The sequence below is a fragment of the Neomonachus schauinslandi genome, chromosome 1 (assembly GCF_002201575.2).
Source record: "Neomonachus schauinslandi chromosome 1, ASM220157v2, whole genome shotgun sequence".
NCBI classification, from domain to species: Eukaryota; Metazoa; Chordata; class Mammalia; order Carnivora; family Phocidae; genus Neomonachus; species Neomonachus schauinslandi.
In genome coordinates, this window is record NC_058403.1 from 164537760 (window position 1) to 164548854 (window position 11095).

Consider the following 11095-nt stretch of genomic DNA (forward strand, 5'->3'; position numbering starts at 1 on the left):
AAATTAACAGTTTAGCCGTAAGCACTGGCTCAGAGTGTTTATAAAACTTTGAGTCCTTTCCTAGATGTTCCCAGTCAAAAGTGTTTAGTGTAGAATAAATGCAGTTTGATTCCTTCTCCAGCTAGCATTTGGGAATCTGCTGGGAAATTAGAGTGGTGGAGGGGACCTATTCCAGGTCCTACTGGTAGGTAAGGAGGAAAGGAACAATGCCAGAGAATATTACATTCTCAATCCCACCTGCAGGAGTGATCTGCAGTACAATGGGGAAGCTTTGTTCCACTGTAATTTTGTGATTGCACTTCAGTGGGCCCTCCAAACTACCTAGAAGTTTTACTGTTTCTGTGGTCATTTCTTTGTCTGGTTCTTCACAAGGATTATTTGAAACCTCACATCTTTCCAGTGGCTGCACCCCCAGCTGGAGACCTTTTCTCTTCCTTTGTAGAGAAAATAGAAGCCATTATGTGGGAGTCCTCATCTTTCCAACACCAAATGTATAAATGTGCCTATATGTGTACATATTTTATTCCTCATTTTATAATTGCCTCCTTTTATAATAAAGGGATGTCTTATCAGAGGCTAATTCCTCCTCCCTCATTCCTACCCATTTGTCAGGAACCTTCTTTGTCTGGCAACCTCTCCCTCTCAGCTGTATCTTTGTCATTGGGTTTTCAGCCTGCTTAAATCTTTCTATCTTAAAACCAGCCAAGCAACAAATAACAACTCATTCAGTCTCTCCTCGCACTCCATCTCAACCTACAGCCACTGTTGTGTCTTTCCTTCCTTTCTTAATGGATGGTCTCTACCTGCATTTTCCACTTCCTTATCTCCACTTACTCTTCCACATTCTCAGCCAGTTCCATCATTCATCTGAAATCATTTTCACTAAGGTCATCAAAGAACTCCATGTTGCTAAATCCATAGTCAAAACCTTCATTGATTTAGCAGATTTGATACTATTGACCTCTTCACCTTTTTTAAGCCTCTTTGAGGCTTGAAGAGGTAAATTTCCATCCCAAGGTCACTCAGCAATAAGTGGTAAGTGATGGAGCTAAGATTGTAACCAATGTGCCAAAAGTCAGCCCTTTGGACCATTAAGCTGTATACTGTCTTTACAAAGGAGAAGTTCACTGTGCTGAGATTTCGTAGTTTCATAGCTGAATCACTGGGATAATGGGAAGTATGCTGTATCCAGGGAAAGCATTATGAGGAGGTTTATCAGGCCAATGAGATATTTGGTGGTTCAAACAGTAATGTTTTATGAAAGTTTGAGATTTTGGCTGCATTACTCTCACCTAAGCATTATTTAACTTTGCATTTTGGGAAAGAAGGCCACTGCTTAGCTAACTATTTCGTCTTGTACCAGGAACCATCATGTTCATGCTGAACTAAGCCTGACACCAATGGCTATGACATGTTGTAGCCAGAGTTCCTGCACCCAAGCCCATTCTCAGTAACGATGGCCTCCAAAAGTCATCATAAGAAAGCACTTAGAAGACCAAGCGCATCGATTGATCCTAATAGATAATGAATGTTACAGCTAGAAGGATCTAAGTGTTCATCTCATCTAATCCCTTCATGTTATAGAGAAGGAAGCTGGACTCCAGAGTGGTAAATTGACCAGGTCAAGGTCCACAGCTAGTTAGTGGCACTGCCAAGATCAGAATCCAGGCCTCCTGACTTCAGCTGAGCATAGAACAGTTCAAACAAGCTTATGCCATAATGTGGCTTTAGAGGCAGAATCAGGAAAAGCCTCCATAGCTTTACTTTTAAACAAAAATTGGCAGTTCTATATCTTAAGCTTAGAGGCATGTTTTGTGGTACCACAAGTGGCATATTTGAGATGGTAGTCCTAGAACATACTATTTCAGTTCCAATTCTCTTTCTCTTAATTCCATAAATGATTGAGAGGTTCTATTAGCAACATAGTGCTCCATATAAAACAATATTTTCATAAGCAGCAAAAAACCAAAAACTATTTTCTACAGACTGGCCTTGGGTTCTTATGTCTGTAAATACTGGTTCATCTTACTGTTTTGATCTATAAAATATATTTACATCAAACAGGATGAAAACAGTAAGAGAAATGGTCCTGGTATATCATTTCACAATTCTAGGTTTCAATTTGTTTAATATATAAAATGTGAGGAAAATCTGTCTGCCCCAGAGAGTCTAAGTCCCTTCTCTCCAGAGCTGCTGGCCCTCTGCTGTCCCCTCTCTCAGTGAGTGGAGTGTGGTAGTCTGCCCCACTGTTCAAGCCAGACACCTAGGAATCATTTTCAACCTCTCACTTGCCCTGACCTGTCATATTCAGTCAGCTGCAAAACTCATATAGGTAAGACCTACATATGCATCACAGACATCTGAAGGACTTGTTAAAGTGCAGATTATTGGGCTTTACCCAATTCGAAGAGTGATTCAGTAGATTTGGGGTGGGGCCTAATAGTTTGCATTTTTAACACGGTCCCCAGTGTTGCTAATGCTGCTTCTGGGGCCCCCACCTTGCGCAGGCCCTCTGTGATATCTCCGTCAGCCCTTTGTGCCACGGCTGGCTACAGGCCCTTTGCTCTTCTCTCTAGCTTTGCTGCAACAGCCGTCCATGCCTCGCTGCCTCTAGTCGTTACAGTTCATTCGGCCGGTGAGATATGAAACACCCTTTGTTCTTCCTGTTGGACTTTAAAGTCCTTCAGGGACTCGCCAGCATCCAAGGCTCTTACTGTCATGGCCCCAGCCTACCTACTGGCTCGTGGAATTTCATATGCGTGCATCCCCTCTGCACCCCACAACTCCTTGTTTCAGCTAAGCTGAACTACTCATGGTCACCTCAGAGAGTCCTGTTACCTTGCTTCGGTGCCTTTGCTTCTGCCTCAGTTGCCTTTTCCCTTTTCCTCATCTAGATGGGAATTGTCATTCCTTTCTCCACCGTTCCATTCAGAAGCCCCTGAGTCTGCTCCTGCAGCACTCTGCACGTACCGCTTGATTGCCTTTCTAGAGAGCATGGGCATTGGACCTTGAATCTTCATGTACGTAGCATAGTGCCTGGGTGGCCCATAATGGGCATTCAGTAAGTATATGAGTGAGTGAATATGTCAGTCAATGTTTATTAGATCTGAATACACTCATTAATGGATTCTAGTTGTTAGTGACACAGCTCCTGTGGCTTCAAGAACCTGTGAATGGATAAGGATTTCACTTACGAATTGTTTTAACTCTTTATCTCATAGTGCCTTAAAGAGGAAATTTTAGGAAATAGCTTTCTCTAATATTCTTATAAAATCAGAAAAGAATAATTTTCTTTGTTAATCTGAATTTCATCTTAACCCCATGAGAATTCTTTTGCAACACATTTTGTTTACCCATTCAACAGCTGATGGGCATATTTGGGTTGTTTCCAGATTTGGGGGATTACGAATAAAACTGCTGGAAGGATTTGAGTACAGTATTGTGTGTGGACATAAGTTTTCATTTCTCTTTGGTAAATATGGTAAGTGTATGTGCAATTGATAAGAAACTGCCCAGCTGTATTCCACCAGCAATGTATGAGAGTTCTAGTTGCTCCATATCTTGGCCAGTACTTGGTTATGCTCTTTATTTTTAAAGCCATTTTAATAGAGTTATAGTAGTATTTTTTTTTTTTTTGGTCATTTTAATTTGCGTTTCCCTAAGGATTGATGATGTTGAACTTCTTTCACATGCGTATTTGCCATCCCTATGTCTTTTGATGAAGTGCTTCCTCAAATTTTCTGCCCATTTAGTAAATTGGGTGGTTTTTTACTTTTGAGATTTATGAGTTCTTTATCAGAAACGTGTTTTGCAAATATTTTCTTCCACTTTATGGCTTGCCTTTTCATTTTCTTGATAGTGATTTTCAAAGAGCAGTTTTAAATTTTGATGAAATCTAATTTATCAATTTTTTCTTTTCTTTTACATATGGTGCTTTTTTATGTCCTACCTAGGAAATCTTTACCTAACCCAGTGGTGTTCTGTTACATTCTAGAAGTTTTAGGGTTTACATTTAAGTCTATAATCTATTTCAAGTTGATTTTTATAAATGGTGCACAGTATGGATTGAAATTCAGTTTTTCTCTTTTACATGTGGGTCTCCATTTGTTCCAGCTTTATTTATTGAAGAAACTATCCTTTCTCCATTTAATAACTTTGGTACCTTAATCAAAAATCAATTGGATATATATGTGTGGGTCTATTTCAGGAATCACTGTTTTGCTCTATTGATCTATATGTTTGTCTTTTCACCAATACCACACACTGTCTTCATTACTGCAGCTTTATAATGTCATGAAATCAGCTAGTATGAGGCCTTTAACTTTCTTTTTCCAGTTTACATCAGAGTTCATTCTTTGTATTTTATAGTGTATGGGTCTTAACAAATGTATGACATGTATCCACCATTATAGTATACAGAATAGTTTCCCTGCCTTAAAAATCCTTTATGTTCCACCTGTTCATCTCTCCTTCTCTCCAAGTTCCTGACAACCACTGATTTTTTTTCTGTCTTTATAGTTTTATTTTTTCTAGAATGTCGTTTAGTTGGAATCCTACAGTATGTAGCCTTTTCAAATTGGCTCCTTTCACTTAGTAATATTCATTTAAGATTGCCCCATGTCTTTTTGAGGTTTGATAGCTCATTTCTTTTTAGTGCTGAATAATATTCCATTGTCTGGAGTATTACAGTTCATTTATCCATTCATCTACTGAAGGACATCTTGGTTGCTTCCAAGTTTTGGCAATTATGATTAAAGTGATATATATACAATATATATACAATATATAAAATATTCTAATTAAAAACAAAGTGCAGGATTTTGTGTGGAAATAAGTTTTCAGTGCCCTTGGGGAAGTACCAAGGAGTACAATTGCTGGATTGTATGGTCAGACTATATTTAATTTTGTAAGAAACTGGCAAACTTTGTTCGAGTGGTTGTGCCATTTTGCATTCCCACTGGCAGTGAATGAGAATTTTTCTTGCTCTACATCCTCATCAGCATTTGGTGTTGTCAGTAAATTTTTCTTTTTTAGAATTGTTTTGGCTATTCTGGTTTTGTTGATTAGAATTGGAGCTGAGGGGTGCTTGGGTGTCTCGCTCAGTTGAGCAACTGACTCTTGGTTTCAGCTCAGGTTGTGATCTCAGGGTCATGAGATCAAGCCCCATGTCGGTCCCTGTGCTTAGCATTGGGTCCACTTTGGGATTCTTGCTCCCTCTCCCTCTGCCCCTCCCCGCCCCGTTCTCTCTCTCAAATAATAAATAAATCTTTAAAAAAAGAAGAAGAAGTGGAGTTGAGGTTCCCCTGTCCCTAAAGGAGATGAAAGGCTATCTTCCAGTCTGGATGTGCTTCTGAACTTTGGGAAGGGATTTTATGGTTCTGTTGGATATAGGTACCAGATTCACCATCCTACCCTGTCCTGTGGGGAAAGGAAGCACCTGAATTGACTTTATGGGGTTTGGGTAAGGTTCACAATGGGGAAGGGAAGCTAATGTGACCTTGTAGATGGGGCCCTTTGGGCTAATTCATTGTACTATTGTTTTTAAATTTGGATGTGTTTAGGAGTTGATGTGTTATGTACTCCTAATTTCACATCCAATAAGTGCCAGAGCAAATTCTCTGATAGGGAAGAGCCACACATAGAGAAGTGCTAATACCCTTGAGGTCCCACAACCCTAATGACCCCTTAGAGCTACAAGTCTTAAGACTAATGATTTTCCTGATTGGAGTCTCTGAGAAAGGGAGGCAGCCTCCACCTAGAGGCACCCTTTGGGATTTTGGACTTGTGTCCAGCCTAGCATAGCTACCAGTTACACTCCTTTTGAAAAATAGCTGTTTGCTTGCTACTAGGTTCTTGTCAAACTGAATGGCCTGATCCATGGACTGAACTGCTCTTATGGGCTGAATTGTGTCCCTCTAAAATTCATAAGCTGAAGCCCTAACCTCCAATGTGACTATATTTGGAGATGGAACCTTTAAAGAGGTAATTAAGATTAAACAGGTCATAAAAGTGGTCATGAAGGCCACAGATTGGCAGATACCCTGCTTTGAGGCTGCAAACCTGAAGGGTGCTGAGTGAATCATCTGGGTCACTCATGTACATATCAATAATAAGGGCACATTCTTTGAAGGGAATGACTGGAATCAATAATGCGCTGATGGTCAAGGGATTCACTGGACTTTTTATCCTCCCTACAATCTACAGGCATCTAATATTATTGAATGTTGGAATGGCCTCCTTTAAAATTATCAACTCCCTCATCTTCTGGTCCACATACCTTAGAAGTTTGGTCACTAAACGCTGCTGTCCCCAGAACGGAATCCTCTCCTTTTGGCCACTTTCTGGGTAATGATTAGTACAGAAAGGGTTTTGTGGTTATATATTTACCTATTTCAGAAACTCAGGGTTCCTTCTTAATTATTCCTGGGCATGATGCTTGTTTCTTTCTCCTAACAGCAACCGTATACTGGCCAGATTGGTACACCCTCTGGGTAGCAGCTTGGCCAAGAGGGGTCTTAGAGGATTCACACTTAATTCTGATTCAGGTTGTTGGATTCACTTGCTGGACTGATATGGTTCTAGGTCAGGGATCAGCAAACTATGGCCCATAGGCCAAATCTGGCCTGCTGTCTGTTAATAAAGTTTTATTGGCACATAGCCACACACATTTGTTTCTCTGCTGGCTGTGGTTCTTTTCACGATTACAACAGAATCCAGTAGTTGTGACAGACTGTATGGCCCTCAGAGCCCAAAATATCTAGTCCTTTACACAAAGAGTTCGCCAACTCCTGTCCTAAATCAAAAGGCTAGTGACGACTTGGCAGAATACACTACTCACTGAGTCTTCTTACTATGGCCCACATGCATCAAAGTGGGGAAAATAAGGGCACCTGGGAGCCTCAGTCATTGAGCGTCTGCCTTTGGCTCAGGTTGTGATCCCAGGGTCCTGGGATTGAGCCCCACATCAGGTTCCCTGCTCCACGGGAAGCCTGCTTCTCCCTCTCCCACTCCCTCTGCTTGTGTTCCCTCTCTCACTGTGTCTCTCTCTCTGTCAAATAAATAAATAAATAAAATCTTAAAAAAAAAAAGTGGGAAACATAATGAGTCTCTGAAAAGTTTAATAAAAATGCCCTTACCCTCTCACATCCGACTCTTCTGGGTCAAAGGACTGGGTGTGAGTAGAGAATGATTAAAGAAAAGGTAAAGTTACATCTAATAAAAAGGAACATGCGATTTTGTGGAGGTGGAGAAAGCAACAGTGCTGACAGTGGGGGAGGAACCTCTTAGACTCTGGGAGGTACGGAGAGGGAGGGACAGTACCGATCTTTGTCTTTCAGAGCCACCCCTGGAGCCGTCTGTCTATGTATGTCCTCCAGCTTATCCGTAGAGACTTTACCATATTAATCATAGTTATTTAAAGTTTTAGTCTGATGGTTCCAACATGTGGGTCATTCTGTCTGTGTCTCTTGGTTACTTTATATCTTGACAATGGACTTTTTATTTGGTTTTTCTTCTTTGTGCATTGTACATTTTGTGTGGATGCTAGACATCCTGAGAAGGGCCATAGATACTGAGGTAAAAATAGACTTTGGGCCTGGAAACGGGCATGCTGCTTCTTCTCTTAGGCCATTAGTGTGGGGAGTTGACCCAGGTTGGAATTTCCTGATTCCTAACCTGACCTTCAGTGTATCAGAGGCATCAAGTTCCTCAACCAGTGGGCTGCTTTTACCTTGTGCTTAGTGTGGGGGCTGGGTTTTGGGAAGCTTTTGTTCAATGATTTTGTTCTTATTTACCTTTCAGCCTTGTCTGCATGCTTGCATCCCAGAGGGCCATCTCTCCATGTCCTGACCTCTCCTTCAGCAGTTTACTGCTACTGCCTATTACTTGGTGCTTGGCTACTGGTAGGAGCCTGCTGGGGCTCTATGTTGTCTTGTTCCAGCTGTGGTCTTGGGCAGGCCCTGTATGCCTGGATCTTGGGGGTGGAGCTTTCTCTGCCACCTCCCCGACCCCCCTCCATGGTAGTCAGAATGCCTTGCCCAAGCCTTTGCTTGGTATTGTTTGAGATCATCAGCCCAAGATGATTTTCTGCCCTTCCTCCAGAGGTAGAGGTTTTTATTTCTACCATTTCCCCAGCAGCAAAGAATCTTTGCCAGTGTTCTTGCAAATGATTTCCTATTCTTCCCATTCAGGCAAACTTCCCATTCAAGCATTCTGCCCCTCCTCCAGAGATAGTAGATCTTTGCCTGATTCCCATGGGCCAGTGAGTTTCCCTCAGCAGCTGAAAGCTCTCACTTCATAGGAGAGAATAGTCCCAGGAAGATGTAGGGCTTTCTGCCTGACCCCTGTCACCCCCATTCACCAGCTTTATCCTGTGCCATCAAAGTGGGCTTTCCTCAGTTTCCCCGCCCTGCTCCCAGTCTTTCTTATGAGCACTTGACTTGAGGCTCCTGGAAAAGAGCTTGCCAGTGCATGTGGCTTCTCCTTGTGTGAGGGGCCTTTGGTACTAGCCCATAGTTCAGAATTCATTAAAATGTTAGCTCATGTCCTCTTATCTGGTTGTACAACAGCCACCTTTCTCCAGTTCTGTGTCAAAAGTGAGAGAATTTGGGGTGCCTGGGTGGCTCAGTTGTTAAGTGTCTGCCTTCGGCTCAGGTCGTGATCCCCCAGGGTCCTGGGACTGAGCCCCACATCTGGCTCCCTGCTTGGTGGGAGGCCTGCTTCTCCCTCTCCCACTCCCCCTCCTTGTGTTCCCTCTCTCGCTGTCTCTCTCTGTCAAATAAATAAATAAAATCTTTAAAAAAAAAAAAAAGTGAGAGAATTTGTGTGGTCCACCTCTCTTTGGTGGGGCTTATCTTTCTTTGGAATTTTGTTTTCCTGCCTTACAACCTGAGCTCTCAGGATCAAGAGAATGATTTTGTTAGACACTGACTTTGTCTTGTTGTTAGGATACCAGCACCTTTTTTTTTTTTTTTTTTGCAGTTTTCTTCATGTTAAGCAAAGCGTAAAGCTATTCTAGATTTTGATTCAGAAGAAAGGGATTCCGTTCCTGCTTCTGTCACTTACGGCCTGTAATCTTTGCTTAGTCACTGTTTCCTCAGTTACAAAATGTGTATAATAATAACAGTAATGATAATTATTATAGACTTGCCATTGGAGTAGAGAACTGTTTGGAGGTTTAAATGAAATAGTGCATGTGAAAGCACTTGTCAGCTAGAAGCTGCTGTAGAATAATCATGATCATTATTTTCTGAGATACTGTTTCCTTTTTTCTGTTTTCAGAAATGATCTTCAAGATACAGAAATGAGTCCAAGACAGAATCGTCGAACAAGATCAGCGGAGGGTGCTGAGATTGAGCCGAGAAATAAGCGGAATAGGAATTAGTGAGGGCTTTGCTGACTTTTCCAGTGTGGTGATTGGAGTGTGGCACTTTGGGTTGCCACACAGACTTCATATTCATAAATGCCCAAGTGAAGGTGTTGACTTCTCAATATGATGGTTAGCTGATTTTCATACTTTTTGCCTTTCTTGGGAAAAATAAGTTCTGAAACATCCTCACTTGGTCAATTATCCCCTATCTCTAAAGCATCTCTCTCTAAAAATATTGACAGCCACATGTCTGCCAACTTTGCAGAGTACACAGACGTCTTGACAAAGAGTTTTGTTTCTAAATTTCAGGATATCCTTAAGACATTCTCCTCTTCCATGTAGAAACTAACTTGAGAAAAGGATTCTTTTCAACCTCTCTGTCACAAGGAGCAGCTGAGGAATTAAGAGCCTTTGTATTTCTGGAAAGGCAGGTTGTCATAAAATCACCTCTTTGGTGCGTGTCAGCCCCTGATGCCCAGAGCCAGCATGCCTGTCACAAGCAGTTACGTGATGGTCATTGCCCGAGTTTAATGTAGTCATTTGTCACTTGGAGTAGGATGTTTGTATCGAAACTAAAAGTCACAAACACTAACTTTGAAACATTGGCATATTCTTTGGAAATGGCACTTCAAAATGATATTAGTCTTTTTTTTTTTTTTTCACTTGGGTAAATCAAATCTTTACCACTTTGACTCCCAACTATTAAACAAAAAGTATGCAATAAATGAATTTTGTAAATGAAGAGACTGTATCAATTTAAAATAATGTCCTGGAAATAGTGTCTTATGGATAGTTGAGTACAAGCTACAAATCACTGGAAAGACTTGGTCAGAAATTGTCTCTGTGCAAAATGTCCATTAGTTCCCAGTTCTTCCAGAGTTCCTAACGCCGCTCTTCACCATCTCAGGGTCAGCCCTCTCCACCCCTGCCCCCACATCACTCCCAGCCCAAACACATCAGCTTTCAAATAACATGACAGCACACGCTCCAATGTTAAGACAACAAATTTATGAATGTGCCAGAGAGGCGTTTGTGACTTCCCCTTTCCAAAGAATGTCTCCATTGACTTTGGCTCTTTGGCATGCTTTGGGTTTCTGGATAATGTGTGGAGTCTCATTATGACTTAGAGTTCAGCGTTTGCACACTTAAAAGGCCATTTGTTTTCTTTTTGAGTTCCCTGAGCTTCAGATGGTTATGTAAGAATTTGTCATAGTCATTTCATCTGCGAAATTATGAGTGGTGCATTAAGGAAACTAAAAGTAGCACCACTCACTGAATCTATCAAAGGATCTGATGTGAGGGAAGTGAGCAATATTAAGCAAAATAAAGTTTAACATTGATGTGATATTTACGTCACTGAATTGCCAGAAATTATGCTAAAATGAAAACTGTTTTATTAAAAATTGCACAGCCTACTATAAATTAAACTGGAAGTAATTACTACTTTAATTGCAGCTGTAAAAAACAAAATCCAAGCAAGTAAATATGAAGATCTAATTGGCTTTATTCAGGGATTCATGAATCAGGCAGCATCCCATCTACAAGTAGAAAGGAGCACCAAGTTGCCATACAAAATGGATGGTTTTTAAAGCAGAAACAGGGTTGGAAGGAGGGACGGAAGTCATTAGCAAAAGAAAAGAAAGGATTGGTGTAGGCAAGGTCACCTTTTGAGGGAAGGGCTAGGGTCTATCTTGCAGAAGACCTCAGTAATGCTGATCAGGAAATTCC

General features: G+C 41.2%; 1 protein-coding gene across 1 annotated transcript in view; it reads left to right on the forward strand.

Annotated features, from left to right (window-relative positions):
- RAD18 (RAD18 E3 ubiquitin protein ligase) overlaps nt 1-9614 on the forward strand; it is a 98208-nt gene extending 88594 nt beyond the window's left edge. Inside the window, exon 13 of the mRNA XM_021695067.1 lies at nt 9280-9614. Coding sequence (XP_021550742.1) covers nt 9280-9382 — 103 coding nt within the window. The 3' untranslated portion in view covers nt 9383-9614. The remainder of the gene's footprint in view (nt 1-9279) is intronic.
- The last annotated feature ends 1481 nt before the right edge of the window (nt 9615-11095 follow it).